The sequence below is a fragment of the Nannobrachium achirus genome (genome assembly GCF_963921795.1).
Source record: "Nannobrachium achirus genome assembly, chromosome: 14".
Classification (NCBI taxonomy): Eukaryota; Metazoa; Chordata; class Actinopteri; order Myctophiformes; family Myctophidae; genus Nannobrachium; species Nannobrachium achirus.
Genome location: NC_137821.1, coordinates 418,129 through 437,500, shown reverse-complemented (window position 1 = coordinate 437,500; position 19,372 = coordinate 418,129). Strand labels below are relative to the sequence as shown.

Sequence of the window (19,372 nt, the reverse complement as noted above, 5' to 3'; positions counted from 1 at the left end):
TCTTGCCAGAAGGTAAATCCAGGAGAACCGCAGAGAGCTTTCAATGACCTGTTGAAGGTGTTCGACACAGTAGACCCAAAGCTCCTCGGGGTTTTCCCCAAACTCAGCCGGTTTTGGGGAAAACTTCATCTCCATCCTCCAGCGTCCAACAGTCTGAGCCATTCTGAGCCATTCCATGTCAGAATGAGGGGACAACAGTCTGACATTCCATGTCAGAATAGGAGTGAAGCCAGGATATCTTAACCCCAGTCATTGTGAATACATTCTTCTCAGCAGTTACACTCATCTCCCACAAACCTCTGGAGCAGGGACGTGCTGGCCCCCTGATTCAGCCCGGGAAAAAGATTTGGAAAGGCCCTCATTGCGCGCTATAGAGAGATAGCGCTGCTGCTACTCAAAGATTTGTGACAAAGTGACAAGCCAGTGGGCCAATTACATGAGTTATATTTCGTCGTTGTCGGGTGGAAACCTTCTATGTCCAAAACCGTTTGTTTTGTATTTATCATTTTTAAAATGATTTAAACTAGTGAAAACAGCCGATCTACAAGCACACCGTGCCTCGCACCGCTGCTTGTAGATCTGCTGTTTTCACTACTTTTGTGCGACTGCATTGTATGATGAAGCAGGGCTTTGCTTTGTGAAAAAAATACAAATTTGAAACTTGGAGATACAAGGTTTCTGCCCGACAGTGACGACTTACTTTGTTGGCCGCCCAGCCCCCAAAATGGAACAAAGGCAGACATTTTATTTTTTATTTCTTTTCTACTGGCCGGCCTGGACCGGCCGGGAATGAATCGACCATTCAGGAGTTGTCCCGCTTTTCCCAATGGCCAGCACGTCCCTGCTCTGGAGAACACAGCCTGGATGGAAACCTATTCCACATCCGGTGCCTCCAGTCATCCATCCAGACTATTGTCCTCCCAGTCTGTGAACTCCAGACCACTGATGACTGCATGCTGATGGCTCACTACCCAGAGTCCCCTCAGTCTGTGAACTCCAGAACACTGATGACTGCATGTTGGCTGCTCACTACCCAGAGTCTGTGAACTCCAGAACACTGATAACTGCATTCTGGTTGCTCACTACCCAGAGTCCCCTCAGTCTGTGAACTCCAGAACACTGATAACTGCATTCTGGTTGCTCACTACCCAGAGTCTGTGAACTCCAGACCACTGATGACTGCATGCTGATGGCTCACTACCCAGAGTCCCCTCAGTCTGTGAACTCCAGACCACTGATGACTGCATGCTGATGGCTCACTACCCAGAGTCCCCTCAGTCTGTGAACTCCAGACCACTGATGACTGCATGCTGATGGCTCCCTACCCAGAGTCCCCTCAGTCTGTGAACTCCAGAACACTGATGACTGCATGTTGGCTGCTCACTACCCAGAGTCCCTTCAGCAAGCCCTCAATGGGGGGGTGGGTCTTCAGGTCAACATCAAGAAGACACAAACAGTCCACCAACCAAGCCCTACGCAGACTGAGACTCCCACACCATCCTGTCTTCATAGATAGATAGATAGATAGATAGATAGATAGATAGATAGATAGATAGATAGATAGATACCTTTATTATCCCAAGGGGGAAATTCAGTGACAACTCTCCTCTGGAAACAGCACCACATTTCAAGCACCTCAACATAAACGCTCGGCCGCCTGAGCCCAGGGCTTCCAACATAAAAAAGACCATCCATCCATCCATCTTCAACTGCTTATCCGGAATCGGGTCGCAGGGGTAACAGTTCCAACTGAGACCTCCAGATTTCCTTATCCCGAGCAACTTCCTCCACTCCCTCAGGGAGTATACCGAGGCCTTCCTCCACTCCCTCAGGGAGTATACCGAGGCCTTCCTCCACTCCCTCAGGGAGTATACCGAGGCGTTCCCAAGCCAGTTTGGAGATATAATATAATATATAATATATAATATAATCCTTCCATCTGGTCAAAAAAGACCGTAAAAAGTCTTATTGTGATGTTCCTTTGAGGCAGGGTGTTTAACTATACTTGTACCGTTCTCCATTTTTGTCTGATAAAATAATCAATCAATCAATCAATCAATCAATCAATCAATCAGGTCACAGGTCAACTCCAGTTCGGTCAGAGGCCAGAGGTCAGAGGTCAACAGGAGGGCAACACATGAAGAACAGTAAATATTTGTTTGATGACTCATCGTCTGAATAGAAATGAAACACCAGGAGTTCCAGACCATCTGAGGGTCCCCGGACCACACTTTGACTCACTGTGTGTGTGTGTGTGTGTGTGTGTGTGTGTGTGTGTGTGTGTGTGTGTGTGCGTGCGTGCGTGCGCGCGCGTGCGTGCGTGCGCGCGTGTGTGCGTGCGTGCGTGCGTGTGTGTGTGTGTGTGTTCCTACCAGGTCAGGTGTGTCTTGTGTCTTCGTCATCTGGTTTTCACACGTCAGCTCATAGAACTCCTGGATGTCTGTTGCATGCACACACACACACACACACACACACACACACACACACGCACACACACACGCACGCACACACACACACACACACACACACACACACACACACACACACACACACACACACACACACACACGTGGGTTTAAGGCGGTGTGATGTCATTGTGTTGTCAGTGATAATCCCAGATTAACCCCTCCCCCTCCCCCCCTCCCCCTCCCCCTCCCTGTCTCTCCCTGTGGAACCTTAATGTCTGTTCCATCTGCTGTGAGCTTGTAGATCTGTTCTATCTGCTGTGAGCTTGTAGATCTGTTCTATCTGCTGTGAGCTTGTAGATCTGTTCCATCTGCTGTGAGCTTGTAGATCTGTTCCATCTGCTGTGAGCTTGTAGATCTGTTCCATCTGCTGTGAGCTTGTAGATCTGTTCCATCTGCTGTGAGCTTGTAGATCTGTTCTATCTGCTGTGAGCTTGTAGATCTGTTCTATCTGCTGTGAGCTTGTAGATCTGTTCTATCTGCTGTGATCTTGTAGATCTGTTCCATCTGCTGTGAGCTTGTAGATCTGTTCCATCTGCTGTGAGCTTGTAGATCTGTTCCATCTGCTTTGAGCTTGTAGATCTGTTCCATCTGCTGTGAGCTTGTAGATCTGTTCCATCTGCTGTGAGCTTGTAGATCAGCTATCCTCAGGACATGTGATCAGCAGCAAACTGCAGTGGAGCCTTTAATAGTCCAGTGTTTCTCAACCTTTTCATGTCCCAACAATCCATGGTCACACCAACATAATACAAGAATCCATGGCCACACCAACATAATACAAGAATCCATGGTCACACCAACATAATACAAGAATCCATGGTCACACCAACATAATACAAGAATCCATGGTCACACCAACATAATACAAGAATCCATGGCCACACCAACATAATACAAGAATCCATGGTCACACCAACATAATACAAGAATCCATGGTCACACCAACATAATACAAGAATCCATGGTCACACCAACATAATACAAGAATCCATGGTCACACCAACATAATACAAGAATCCATGGTCACACCAACATAATACAAGAATCCATGGTCACACCAACATAATACAAGAATCCATGGTCACACCAACATAATACAAGAATCCATGGTCACACCAACATAATACAAGAATCCATGGTCACACCAACATAATACAAGAATCCATGGTCACACCAACATAATACAAGAATCCATGGCCACACCAACATAATACGGGGTGTAAATATCCTCACTGTCGGGAAGAAACCTTGGATCTCCAAGTTTCAAATGTGTACATTTCTTTGGAAAGTAAAGCCCTGCTTCATAATAAATTCATACAAATAAAATAAACTCTGGGATGTTTCTGTGACAAAGAATGTTTTTTACAATTATTTGAAGTGAGGATTAGATGATGATTCTGTTTGACCCAACACTTCCTTGTTTTCCAAGGCGACCCTCGTGGAACACTTTCAGTACTGTTAACAGTTTTACTGCCAGATGTTATTATTTATTTATTGGGTCTTGTGCCAGCAAAAGCACCTTACCTATGGTATAATAGGTAGGTAGGGTTAGGGTTAGGGTTAGGGTTAGGTGGTATAATGGTATAACAGGTACAGTATGTTATTACCCTGTAGGGCTTGGAACAGGTCACTCTGGAAGACGTTGAGGAGTTTCTCTGGTGGTAGGTATGGTATGGTATGGTATGGTATGGTATGGTATGGTATGGTATAATAGATAGGTAGGGTTAGGGTAGGTACAGTAGGTATGGTAGATATATTAACCCTATAGTTACCTAACAGAGCTTGGAACAGGTATATATTAGGTATAATGGTATAACAGGTAGATATATTAACCCTATAGTTACCTAACAGAGCTTGGAACAGGTATATATTAGGTATAATGGTATAACAGGTAGATATATTAACCCTATAGTTACCTAACAGAGCTTGGAACAGGTATATATTAGGTATAATGGTATAACAGGTAGATATATTAACCCTATAGTTACCTAACAGAGCTTGGAACAGGTATATATTAGGTATAATGGTATAACAGGTAGATATATTAACCATATAGTTACCTAACAGAGCTTGGAACAGGTATATATTAGGTATAATGGTATAACAGGTAGATATATTAACCCTATAGTTACCTAACAGAGCTTGGAACAGGTATATATTAGGTATAATGGTATAACAGGTAGATATATTAACCCTATAGTTACCTAACAGAGCTTGGAACAGGTATATATTAGGTATAATGGTATAACAGGTAGATATATTAACCCTATAGTTACCTAACAAAGCTTGGAACAGGTATATATTAGGTATAATGGTATAACAGGTAGATATATTAACCCTATAGTTACCTAACAGAGCTTGGAACAGGTATATATTAGGTATAATGGTATAACAGGTAGATATATTAACCCTATAGTTACCTAACAGAGCTTGGAACAGGTATATATTAGGTATAATGGTATAACAGGTAGATATATTAACCCTATAGTTACCTAACAGAGCTTGGAACAGGTATATATTAGGTATAATGGTATAACAGGTAGATATATTAACCCTATAGTTACCTAACAGAGCTTGGAACAGGTATATATTAGGTATAATGGTATAACAGGTAGATATATTAACCCTATAGTTACCTAACAGAGCTTGGAACAGGTATATATTAGGTATAATGGTATAACAGGTAGATATATTAACCCTATAGTTACCTAACAGAGCTTGGAACAGGTATATATTAGGTATAATGGTATAACAGGTAGATATATTAACCCTATAGTTACCTAACAGAGCTTGGAACAGGTCACTCTGGAAGACGTTGAGGAGTTTCTCGGCGTGACCTTTGAACCCTTCCTCATGACACGCCTCGATGACCTGCAGCGCACGCTCTGTGTCTGTAACACACACACATTACATGCACACACACACACACACACACATTACATGCACACACACACACACACACACACACACACACACACACACACACACACACACACATTACATGCACACATACACACACACATTACATGCACACACACACACATTACATGCACACATACACACACATTACATGCACACATACACACACACACACACATTACATGCACATACACACACACATTACATGCACACATACACACACATTACATGCACACACACACACACACACACACACACACACACACACACACACACATTACATGCACACATACAAACACACATTACATGCACACATACAGACACACATTACATGCACACACACACACACACACACACACACACACACACACACACACACACACACACACACACATTACATGCATGCACGCACGCACGCACACACACGCACACACACACACACACACACACACACACACACACACACACACACACACACACACACACACACACACACACACACACACACACACACATTACAAGTCAACGAACACATGTGTTTCTTACAGAGGGTCAATAAACAGAGGACTGACCCTGAGGTCATTCTGACCCTCATGGTATCACGACACCCCAAAAGCTCCAAACAGCCCAAAACAACCTGATTAGGGCCTGCTTGGCCTTCCTTCTCGGGCCCACCTCACCGCTTATCACTATTTAAGCATCACAGTAGATGACAGAGTACAGCATCTTGCAATGGGCCTGGGGCAGGTTGCACCACCTCACACTAAGTTCAAACGTAGCCTAGTTGTAACGTAAATGGCTTCTAAGTCAAGACTTACGCATTACTAAAATGTCAGCTGTTGCACCACTCTAACGTATCTGTAAGTAACTACTAAATTGTTACACCAGCCTTTGGGCAGCACTAAGTCCTTACTAAGTAACCTATCTCTATGGGAGTAGAGCAACTACACCTACTAACGTGGCAGACAGCATTATATCGGCTATTTAATTAATTCAATAATGAAACGACCCATCTGTTTAAAACATACATTAAGCCCTATACATTTCGGCCATTTGAGAATAGCCGATCTACAAGCTCACAATGTGTCTGCTATTAATAGAGTATTTCTATATTGCAAGATTGATAGATTTTTAATTCATTTGAGTACTTGAGTAGCCGCGGCAGACATACAGCACAACAGCGACTTGAACGGTGCTTTCCCCCCCCCCCCCCCCCCCCAAATATGCACTGCCCTGCGTTACTTCACAACGGGGCAAAATGAGGGGCCAAGATAATTTGTGATACAATCCATGTGCAAGGATGCGCTCGCCATGAGCACACGTATCAATATGACTTTGTGTACATGCCAGTGGAGAGACATACCGGTAGATCTGTCTGTTGACAAAATACGATACAAGCTTTACTTCCTTACTAGAAACAGTTAGTTTTCATTGGATTCAGGAGCTATGACGTCATTTTATGCGACTATACTTTACTTTAGGAACAGTCTACGCATTACTAGTTATTACTAGTTAACGTCAAGGATGTCCACAATTACAACACCAGAGGCAGCTCCACTAATCACGTTCAACCCAAATTCATCCTCCTGCTATACGACTAACCACAGGCCTTAAAGCTTTTCCCTTTTTTGCAAACTGCAAACTTCTAATAAAGTCTTCAATCAATGACATTATTGTTGACAACAATGATTGTTCATCTATTTCTCTCATTCTCCTATATGCACGCACGCACACACACGCACACACTCACACGCACTCACACGCACGCACACGCACACGCACACGCACACGCACATGCACACACATACAGAAATACAAACATATTTCGTACCTTCTCGTTTCAGAGGCATCCTGTCTGTCTGTGTGTGTGTGTGTGTGTGTGTGTGTGTGTGTGTGTGTGTGTGTGTGTGTGTGTGTGTGTGTGTGTTTGTGTGTGTGTGTGTGTGTGTGTGTTTGTGTGTGTGTGTTTCAGTCACTCTCTCTGAACCCGGCTCAGATAAGCCTATTTAGGGATTTAGAGATGTAGCAGCTATGAACCCTGGGTAATGTAGTCATCCTGTATGGCATATAGAGGATAACAGAAGACAGACAGTAAACAAACCAACATACGGTACAGCCTGGCCTAGAAGTGGACACAGACCTTTTTAATACCTCTAAAATGAAAAATAAAAATAAGAAGACCATTATGTTGTCAAAAGTGGGGTGTGTGCCGACCTTGTTACTATTATTATTATTTTTATTTTTTTGCCGACCTTGTTATTTATATGAGGTTGCACTTGATGGTGACATCACTGACAACACTTCTCTCTCATTGGCTAAAGGCCTTTAGTCCATATGGGACGATCTGGAATCAATGGGGGAAAATACAAAAATTATATATATATATATATATATATAATATATATATATATATATATATATATATATATATATATATCAGAGGTCGCGCTAGGATTTTTAACAGCCGGTCACCGTGACCGGCATGATAAAAATTTACCGGACATCTGAAGAAAATACCGGACATTTTAAATTACAAGCAGGTGCACAAAAAGCCAATAGCAACAGTTAAAGTAGAACTATTAGGCCTACTCACTGCATAGTTGCGACTGAAAACGAATTGAATGAAAAAATAGGCTAAAAAGAAAGAAAGAAAAAAAAACGCTTCAATCTTGCATAAGGGAATTAATTATATTGGACAAATCGCGCAGGCTGTCTGCATGTGGCACACTGCTTTCACAACAAGGTCTTTCTGTTGCATCATCTTTGACGCCAACAGTACAATAGCCTACCATGTCTTGACTTAAGAATATTGAAAAATAGCAATTGCTTCATAAGGAAAGGTTGATAGATTCATCTGATCTGACCAGCAAATGAATCCAATACTCACTGTCGAGTGGTGACAGACAGACAGTGCGTCCGTGCGCATGTTATGCAACTTTGGGAGAGTTGAAAAGGCTCTTCCTACTGTCTCCACTCGATCTCCTCATAAAGAACTTTTGATTGATTGATTGAAGGCTTTATTAGAAGTTTGCATAGGAAAATGTACAGATTCATGACGGTACAGTTCACTGGTACAAGGTCTACTAAAAGGAGATCCATGAAAAGACTAAGCTTATTTCAACAGGAAACCATTTAAGTATCTCATATAACATTGAATGACAGACAAATAGAACACAGTACTATGCAGTAGATATGTAAAGAAAAGGGGGGGAAAAAAAGAAAAGAAAAACAGTAAATCTAAATAAACAGTAAGTATATACAAGGAATATACAGTAAATCTAAACAAACAGTCAGTATATACAAGGAATATACAAGTATACAAGTATATACAAGCAAGGGGCAGGGAGGGTAGGGTTGGGCTAGGTTTTTTACCAGTTGCGAACGGCTGCTGCCTGTAAGTGGTTTTTCAGGGCATTTTTAAAGGATGCTAGTGATAGCCACACTCCTTTATGGCCTTCGGTAAGGCATTCCACATTTTTGTGGTGTAGCAGAAGAACGAGTTCGACCCTTTCTTTGAGTTGACTCTGGGTTGAATGCTGACCGTGCGTGTATTTCTTAATTCCCATGGCTTTACATGCAGTGCGTCGCAAACTGACACTAAAAAGAGCGAGCGAGGTAGCGAGCGAGAGAGAGAGAGAGAGAGAGAGAGATAGCGGGCGGGCGAGCGAGCGAGCAAGCGAGAGAGAGAGAGAGGGCGGGCGAGCGAGCGAGCGAGAGAGAGAGAGCGAGAGAGAGAGAGAGAGAGAGAGGCAGCCTGCGCAGACAGCGATAATAATAAATGACCATTGGTTTTTCAATCGGTCAGAATGTCCGGGAGGAATTTTATTTTCCGGTCTTGGCCATAAAAAATTGGACAAAACCGGCAATTACCGGTCTAACGCAATCTGTGATATATATATATATATTGTCACAGCCCCTTGTAACCTACTAGGGCCTGTGTGGTTATAGTATTCTCCTGTCTAACTGACTTCCCACAGGTCCTGCAGATTGACAATCAGGTGCATTGGGAGCACCTGGCCAGTGTTCCCAGGGTGCACTATAAAAGGCTGGGTGTGGCCACACTCAGTCTCTCTCTCTCCTGCCATGAGAGCAGCATGGTTTTGGTTTGCACCATTCAACACCACCACACTACATTTTCCACACATCCACACACTGCTGACACTACTGATTACTCTCAATGACACACCCCATAGGATTATTTGTTTAAACCTTTAAGTTTGGTTGTTTATAGTGTAAATAAATATGTTTTGTGCACTTTTAAAGCCGTGTCCCTCTCCTTTTGTTATGGCCTAAGAGCCGTGGTCATAACAATATATATATATATATATATATATATATATATATATATATATATATATGATGGATAAGGATTGATTGATATCAATATGAAATTACATTTTAGTGTTAGACAACACTTTCAGTTTTAAAAGTGTCAAGGTTATTTTGTTTTGATCTGATAACTAATCCATTGTGACGAGATGTCTCCACTCCAGGTCTGTACAAAGATGTTGACCAGGGAAATGATATCTCAATAAATGTCACAATGCCCAGCTACTGGGGCCAACAACACGAAAACATCTGATATCCATGTTATGTTTAATTGTCCAATCAGAAAGTGACTAATGTATTCTGTAACTCCATATATCTGTGAAATCATTATGCTTGGTACTCAGAGATGCTATGGGTGAAAATGCTCTACTGTACTTGTACAGTCCAATTTGAACTCTGACTATATTTGCAATACAACTTATCAAAAAACGCATATTCTCCGGTGTGGTCTCCCTTTATTGTGTCTTCAAATCAATATGGGATATTCATTGACTCTGACAAACTGTGGTTTTACTCTGTGGGTGGAAACGTCTTCTGGAAAAGGAATTACAAATATGGGAATTAAACCAAAATCCCATCAATATATATATACATATACATACATATATATATATATATATATATATATATATATATGTCATAGTATATTAGAGAAACAGCACATTCGAGACGCGGAGCACTCGTGGTGCGGCACGGGGCGGAGCAAGCGGTCGCCACAACAACGTACTCCAGGCGGTGCGCCGCTCTATTGTCCACGACACTGCGAGCGGCTACCGAAGCCCCCCTGTATCCACGAAGCCCAAACGAGTTACGAGGCCCCCCTGGGTCCACGAAGCCCCAAGCGGCGCGAAGGCCAGCGGACCTTGGTCCTGCTCTTCGCCCCCGAGCGCCGCAGGCGCGAGTGGCCGCGAAGAGCGGGCCAGGGCCGCGCGGCCGGCGGAGCGCCGCGCGAGTTACGAAGCCGTGGTGAATGCAATCGTTATATTTATGCCCAGGCCGTAAGGCCTGGGCAAGCGCACGTTAAACGCCCTGTCCAAGTGACTACAATGGAGCTAATGGCTAGGCTAGGCTAGGCTAGGCTAGGCTAGGCTAGTAAACACTTCCGGTCTGCGGCGAGTTCAAAGCGTGACGTAACTCTCTTATATACACTCTGGTGAATGGCAGAGCAGTGGCTGACGTCGCCATCTGGTGGTGATTAGTGTGTGGTGAACGTCAAAACGAGTGCTCCTTGACAACTTTTACTGGTTTCTTGAACATACTGTAACATATATATATATATATATATATATATATATATATATATATATATATATATATATATATATATTATTGAACTCACGTCTCCATTAAACATCTCCATATATGGGCATATGACTGGCCCAACCATTAACAATAAATCTATTATTTATAGGACAACATAATAATATGGTATGGAGCGTACCATCCCATATCTGGATGGATTGATTGAAAGCTTTATTAACACAACTATTATTAACAGTAAAGTACAGTCACAGGTTTTATTAACAGTAAAGTACAGTCACAGGTTTTATTAACACAACTATTATTAACAGTAAAGTACAGTCACAGGTTTTATTAACACAACTATTATTAACAGTAAAGTACAGTCACAGGTTTTATTAACACAACTATTATTAACAGTAAAGTACAGTCACAGGTTTTATTAACACAAGAGGAGTGAGTATCTAATGCTGCTCTTCTGCTGAGTCATTATAATATAATATATAATATAATATAATATATAATATAATATAATATAATATAATATATAATATAATATAATATAATATAATATAATATAATATAATATATAATATATAATATAATATAATATATAATATAATATAATATATAATATAATATAATATATAATATAATATATAATATAATATAATATATAATATAATATAATATAATATATAATATAATATAATATAATATAATATAATATAATATATAATATAATATAATATAATATATAATATAATATATAATATAAATATAATATAATATAATATAATATAATATAATATATAATATAATATAATATAATATATAATATATAATATAATATAATATATAATATAATATAATATATAATATAATATATAATATAATATAATATAATATAATATATAATATATAATATAATATATAATATAATATAATATATAATATAATATAATATATAATATAATATAATATAATATAATATAATATAATATAATATATAATGTAATGTAATGTAATGTAATATATTATATAATATAATATAATATAATATAATATAATATATAATGTAATGTAATGTAATGTAATGTAATGTAATATAATATATAATATGTAATGTAATGTAATATAATATAATATAATATAATATAATATGTAATGTAATGTAATGTAATGTAATGTAATGTAATACAATACAATACAATGCAATGCAATGTAATGTAATATAATGTAATATCTATACTTTATAGAAAGATAATACAGGTAATAGAAGAAAGGTAGATTGGTGAAATGGAAGATCAAAAGCAAAAAAAAAAAAAAAGCAAAAAAAGGTCTTGAGATGTGTGGACGTACACTGCCCCCCTGTGGCTGGATACAACATGACATCTAGCCCAGCGCACAAGTATATATGGGCATGGCCTTGTATGGTATGACCATGTATGGTATGACCATGTATGGCATGGCCTGCTTGTTCTTGTTGCCTGCTTTATTTAATTTATCAACAAAAAAATTCCAACAAAAAAAGTTGTAGCTGCATGTCTCACCTCCCACAATGCACTGGGCTCTCAGTAGCGCTCTATCTAGTACCGTCCGTCCGTCCGTCCGTCCGTCCATCCGTCCGTCCGTCACTCAGAGAGTTACAGTGGAACATGCAGTCAGTGTGTTTACACTGTAAACCTTCCAGAGACCAGAGAGGGCTCAGCACACAGCCCTGAGGTGCTCCAGGTGCGTCCCGGTCGCAGCAGCACTGGTCAGCACTGGTCAGCACTGGTCGGCCTGCCCTCTGGTCTTTGGTTTATTCCAACACAAGTATCGGAAAAGACGTCCTGTGATTGGCCAGTGCCTTCCACAGTTCCGGTCGTCCGCCCTCCCATTCTTTACAGATGGCTCCAATGAACGGCAGTGATAATATAATGATTTTTATCTCTATGTATAAAATATACTGGCTTTTTATATGGATCTGAATTCTATCTCTGCTGCGTCAGAAGTTGAAGGCGGTGCTCCGGGACCCCTCCCCCTCCCATTGGATCAGAAGTTGAAGGCGGTGCTCCGTGGCCCCTCCCCCTCCCCTCCCATGTGGAAGGCGTAGCGGCCGTCAGCGGGGGGTGCGGGGGCCGCCGGCCCCTCCTCCTCCCCTCCAGAGAAGTACTTCTGGATGATCTCCAAGGAGGTCTGGTAGACGTCTCTGTTCTGGTGCTGCTGCAGCGCCTCGATGCGGTCCAGAGCGCCGGCCTCCTCCACCATGACGGCCAGGCTGTCGGCCTGGCCGTGGCTCTCTGCTGCCTGCAGGATGTTCCCCAGGGCCTCCAGCAGCAGCTGCAGGACCTTCACGTCCTGGTTGAGACCCAGCAGGTCGAGCAGAGGCTCCAGAACGCCCTGGCGCACCAGGAACATCAGCTGCTTGGCGGTGCCGCCGGTGGTGAGGTTGGTGACGGCCCACACGGCCTCCTTGCGCACCCGCTGGTCTCCCTGGCGCAGCAGCGTCACCAGGCAGGGCAGCAGCTCCGCGTCCAGGACCTCCTGGATCTGGGAGTCTCGTCCGGCCGTGATGTTGGAGATGGTCCAGGCGGCCTCCTTCTGCACGCTGGCCTTGTCGTGTCCCAGGAGGGCCGAGAAGTGCCTCAGAGCGCCGGCGTCCAGCACGGCCTGCGTCTGCTGGTCGGTGCCCGCCACCATGTTGCCCACGGCGCGCAGGGCGGGCGTCACCACGATGAGCTGGCCGCAGCCCAACAGCTCCACCAGGCGGGGCACGAGGCCGGGCGTGGCCACCACCACCTCGATGCGCTCGTCCGTGTCGTTGGTGAGGTAGGACACGGCCCAGCAGGTGTTGAACAGGACATCCTCGTCCGTGTGGTGCAGGAAGCGAGCCACGGCGGGCAGCATGCGCTGCACCACCGCCAGGGGGGGCGAGGGGTTCTTGTGGCAGAGGTTTGAGATCATCCAGGTGGCCGTTCGTAGGTACTCCGCCTTGAACACGTGGAGGTCGGGGACGTCCAGCAGGCGGAGCAGCGGCTCCACGGCGCCGGCCTGGATGACGGCGTCCCGCAGCTCCGAGCCGTCGCCGGCGACGTTGGCCAGCGCCCACACGGCCTGCTCGCTGATGTGGGGGTGAGGCGAGCAGAGCAGCGCCACGAAGGCCGGGATGGCGCCGGCCTCCGCCACGGCCAGCGTCTGCTCCGGCGTGCCCGACGCGATGTTGGTGAGCGCCCACGCCGCCTCGAACTGCACGCGGGGCGAGTCGTGGGCGCCCAGGAGCCCGACCAGCCGGGGCACCAGCCCCGCCCCGATGATCTGGTCGATGGGCGGCTGGCTCTCGCACGACAGCAGCTTCCTGGCCGCCATCGTGGCCTGGAGCCGCGCCTCTGGGCTGTGGGCGTCGTCCATGCCCTGCACGATGTCCTGGACGCTCCAGTAGGGCCCCCCGCTGGCCGCCGCGCCTCCCTGCAGGCTGCGGTCCTGGAACAGAGAGGATTCCAACGAGACGTTCCTCCTCTTGAAGATCTGCTCGTCCTTCTTGGCCTTGCGGAGCTCCACCGTCTCCTCCGCGCGCTTGCGGCGAAGCTCCACCGCGTCTTTGCCTTTGTTCTTGAACAGAGACAGGCGAGCGGCCACGGTCTTCGACATGTTTCCTGTTTGTTTGGCTTCTCTCGTCCCGCTGTGTGTGTGTGTGTGTGTGTGTGTGTCGCGCTGTGGTCGGCCTTGGACAAAGTTGTGGAAACTAACATCGAACGACAGCCTTATAAAGACCAGGATGATGTAAGACACTGTTTATGACGCCATACATTTACACATTACTTAATTATGTACTAAAACATCTATATAATATACACATACTTAACTAGAAAGAAGAAGTGTGGTTGCCTATATATATACTATATACATATAGTCTGGCTAACCAGGTATAGCACCATTCCCCCATTGAACTCAATAGATTTACTATGTTGATCGTTTATCTTTCTATACATTAGGGAAATCTATGTCTGTGTTTGTGCATGTGTGTGTGCATGTGTGTGTGCATGTGTGTGTGCGTGCGTGTGTGTGTGCATGCGTGTGTGCATGCATGCGTGTGTGCATGTGTGTGCATGTGTGTGTGCATGTGTGTGCATGTGTGTGTGCATGTGTGTGTGTGTGCATGTGTGTGTGCATGTGTGTGTGTGTGCATGTGTGTGTGTGCATGTGTGTGTGCATGTGTGTGTGTGCATGTGTGTGTGTGCATGTGTGTGTGCATGTGTGTGTGCATGTGTGTGTGTGCATGTGTGTGTGTGTGCGCATGTGTGTGTGCATGTGTGTGTGTGCGCATGTGTGTGTGCATGTGTGTCTGCGTTGACCTCATCCAATGGGAAAACACACAGTGACATCATCAATCGGGTGATGATGTCATCATCACCACCATAAAGGCCAATGAGGGACCAGCATTCTTGGTGACGTCACCATCAATAAGTGCGACCGGATATAAAAGTAAAGGGTGATGTCATGATGCATGTGGTATAAGGTCTATGCCCGTAGCATAGCATAGCCAGATGGGCATAGATGAGCATATTACGGGCATAGATGGGCATATAACGGGCATAGATGGGCATATTACAGGCATAGATGGGCATATAACGGGCATAGATGGGCATATAACGGGCATAGATGGGCATATAACGGGCATAGATGGGCATATAACGGGCATAGATGGGTATATAACGGGCATAGATGGGCATATAACGGGCATAGATGGGCATATAACGGGCATAGCGTCCGATAATCTTGAGGATTGGAGGATCGATGAGCTTCTCATGACACTTTGACCAGACTACAGTTTACAGTTAAGGCATTTAGCAGACGCTTTTAATCCAAAGCGACTTACAAAAAAGCACTATAATAAACAAGATAACATGTCAGAATATCAAAAACAATATAGCATATGCATATGAATATCAATCTAAAAAACAATATAATCAGTAAAGAAAATGATTCTAAAAAACCTACAAAATGCTAACTAGCTTCATATATGGTCATTGAGTGTTTCAGTAGTGCTGAAACACTGAATCAAACCTCGGTTCGAAGTGAAGCGGTGAACTTTTATTCTATGTGTTCTAGAGCTATGAACTCTGTGATCTATACATTCATCCAATTCTGAATGAATGAATGATGTTATCTGGAGGGCCGAATTGTCATGTGAAGCTTGACCAATCCTCAAAGTATCCAATCATCAGACCGGGACGGACACTACACACGGACGGACGGACGGACGGACGGACGGACGGACGGACGGACGGACGGACAGACAGATAAAACCTGTTCATTCTGGACTGATATGACCATATATGGACATGGGACACACATTTTGTTTTTGAAAAACCCTATTCATTCTGGACTGATATTCTGGACGTACGGGAAAGATAAAAGCTGTTCATTCTGGACTGGAATGACCATATATGGACATGAGGTGACAGACATTTTGTTTTTGATAAAACCTGTTAATTCTGGACTGGGATGACCATATATGGACATGAAACACACATTTTGTTTTTGAAAAAACCTGTTCATTCTGGACTGAAATGACCATATATGTGCGTGGGACACACAAAGCCACTCATTGGAAGCGGCTTTCACCGCTTCAAAAAGTGAGTCTTCACTTCAGTCCACGGCGAAACTTGCGAAAGGTAGCAAGTGAGTCCGTTGTTCAAAGAGCGACAGGGAGTTTATTTATTGTTATACAAGTGATTGGTCAGGTTTCATAGTATAAAACGGCCAAAGCAAGAAAAACCCTATGACCCAATGGCCCTAAGATACTTCCATACAAACCCCTATGACCCAATGGCCCTAAGATACTTCCATACAAACCCCTATGACCCAATGGCCCTAAGATACTTCCATACAAACCCCTATGACCCAATGGCCCTAAGATACTTCCATACAAACCTCTATGACCCAATGGCCCTAAGATACTTCCATACAAAAGGGGACCTTTGCATCATGACTTGAAGTAAAATGTGTGCTAGAGCCTCCACTACTAGTATTAATAACTTTGGAAGTTGCAAGTGTCGTTGCTGTGACGATATTCTGCAGCAAGCTAACTGACATGTGACCAATCCTACAGCTAGCACCAATCCCCCATCGCATTCCAATGGCACTTTTCCCCCATTGCATTCCAATGGCACTTTTCCCCCATTGCATTCCAATGGCACTTTTCCCCCATCGCATTCCAATGGCACTTTTCCCCCTTTGCATTCCAATGGCACTTTTCCCCCATCGCATTCCAATGGCACTTTTCCCCCATTGCATTCCAATGGCACTTTTCCCCCATTGAATTCCAATGGCACTTTTCCCCCATTGCATTCCAATGGCACTTTTCCCCCATTGAATTCCAATGGCACTTTTCCTCCATTGAATTCCACCTGTACTTTTCCTCCATTGAATTCCACATTGAATTCCACTTGCACTTTTCCCCCATTGAATTCCAATTGCACTTTTCCCCCATTGAATTCCAATTGCACTTTTCCTCCATTGAATTCCAATTGCACTTTTCCTCCATTGAATTCCAATGGCACTTTTCCCCCATTGAATTCCAATTGCACTTTTCCCCCATTGAATTCCACTTGCACTTTTCCCCCATTGAATTCCACTTGCACTTTTCCTCCATTGAATTCCACTTGCACTTTTCCCCCATTGAATTCCAATTGCACTTTTCCCCATTGAATTCCAATGGCGGTGGAAAAGTCTATCCAGTGAAGATAAGGTTTCCACAGAACTACAGTGTGTTGCTCTATCGGGCAACCACACTAATAAGAAAGCAGGGCTGAACTATAGACTAAGTGTTGCCTACAACAACCACACTAAAAAGAAAGCAGGCTGAACTATAGTCTAAGTGTTGCCTACAACAACCACACTAATAAGAAAGCAGGGCTGAACTATAGTCTAAGTGTTGCCTACAACAACCACACTAATAAGAAAGCAGGGCTGAACTATAGACTAAGTGTTGCCTACAACAACCACACTAATAAGAAAGCAGGGCTGAACTATAGACTAAGTGTTGCCTACAACAACCACACTAATAAGAAAGCAGGGCTGAACTATAGTCTAGTGTTGCCTACAACAACCACACTAATAAGAAAGCAGGGCTGAACTATAGACTAAGTGTTGCCTACAACAACCACACTAATAAGAAAGCAGGGCTGAACTATAGTCTAAGGGCGGCTTGCACCAAGAGGGATTAAATAAATCTTAGTTTAGGGTTAATCAAGGGTTTGTTGATCTAGGTTTTATTTTAAATCGAGGTGCGTTGCACCACTTAAATTTAAGCATTGCTTAACAAATCTGTGATTAAACCCTTAACCTGTGATTAAAACCATAAACTGTGATTAATTCATGGTTTAAATGTCCTCCATCTTGGATTTCGATGTAAACAAACTGGATATGCTATTCTCTTGAGCCTAACATCATTAGCGTTTACTCTTTAATTCACTTATAGGGAGAATGTGGGCAGGCCTATGTTAAGAAGAGCGCCTGCAGCCAAAACAAAAAATATATATAATGCTCCGTCATACGACGGTGACGCTCGGACGCTACACAGTGCGGTGCGGTGCGGCGATGCGCGGCTATCTAGGAAGCAAGAAAAGACCACAGTTTTGATCACATTCACATTTGAGTCAATTATGAAGCGATTTCGAAAATTAAAACGTCTCCATGTTGCTTGGGAGGTCCACAAGCTTCCATGACAAATGTCTGTATTATGTCCCTGTAAATATTTAAATTTTCGCTAATTTAAAATAGCCGATGTACAGCACTACAAGGACGTATTGAAGACAACAATATGATTATGTTTGTTTTCAGCTGTGAAACGCTGTCCGCAGCTTACAGTTGCAAGCCTGCTAGCCTCGGAAACCCAGACTTTTATTTTGGCGATAGGAAGAAAAAATAAAACAAGCCTGCAGGCTGCAGGGCTTGCTGTGAGGCTTCCCTCACAGGAGGGGGACCCCCATTCATGTCAATGGCATGTTTGCATTTAAACCACTTCTACAGCAGGTTTAAAATTAATCCCTTACTGATGTTTAAATCAAAGTTTAAAGTAGTGGTGCAACAGGATTAACAGTAATCCAGGTTTACAGTGAAAATTCAAACCAAGATTAAAAGGATGGTTTAAACTAAACCTGATTAATGAAAACTAGGTTTAACACTTTGAGTGCCAGGGCGTCATATGACGTCAGACACGCACTTGGCAATGATGCCAGAAAATAATATTGGCGTCATATGACGCCAGATGCTTTTTTTTCATATTACAGTAGTACAGTGTTGGATCTATGCGGTAACCAAGATACAGCCCTTTTGGACGATGGGACGGTCGTCATGCATGACAATTCAGTGGCGTCAGTTCAGAACAAGCTAAGGTATGGCAACATGACTGGTGTCTGGTGAAGACACCA

The 19,372-nt window shown here is 43.4% G+C and overlaps 2 protein-coding genes across 2 annotated transcripts in view; both read right to left on the bottom strand.

Moving 5' to 3' along the window:
* LOC308298642 (disks large homolog 4-like) overlaps positions 1-7,234 on the bottom strand; it is a gene marked incomplete at both ends in the record, with an annotated part of 63,734 nt that extends 56,500 nt beyond the window's left edge. Inside the window, 5 exons of the mRNA XM_080742285.1 lie at positions 1-163; positions 298-323; positions 2,373-2,440; positions 5,246-5,356; positions 7,216-7,234. The exon at positions 1-163 is cut by the window's left edge and continues 13 nt beyond it. Of these exons, the coding sequence (XP_080598411.1) occupies positions 1-163; positions 298-323; positions 2,373-2,440; positions 5,246-5,356; positions 7,216-7,234 (387 nt within the window). The remainder of the gene's footprint in view (positions 164-297; positions 324-2,372; positions 2,441-5,245; positions 5,357-7,215) is intronic.
* A 5,755-nt stretch (positions 7,235-12,989) lies between these two features.
* On the bottom strand, positions 12,990-14,585 carry LOC308298641 (importin subunit alpha-1-like; the record flags this gene model as incomplete). Its single annotated transcript, XM_080742284.1, has 1 exon — positions 12,990-14,585. One exon carries the CDS (start codon positions 14,583-14,585, stop codon positions 12,990-12,992), a length of 1,596 nt encoding a protein of 531 aa, XP_080598410.1.
* Between the last annotated feature and the right edge of the window lie 4,787 nt (positions 14,586-19,372).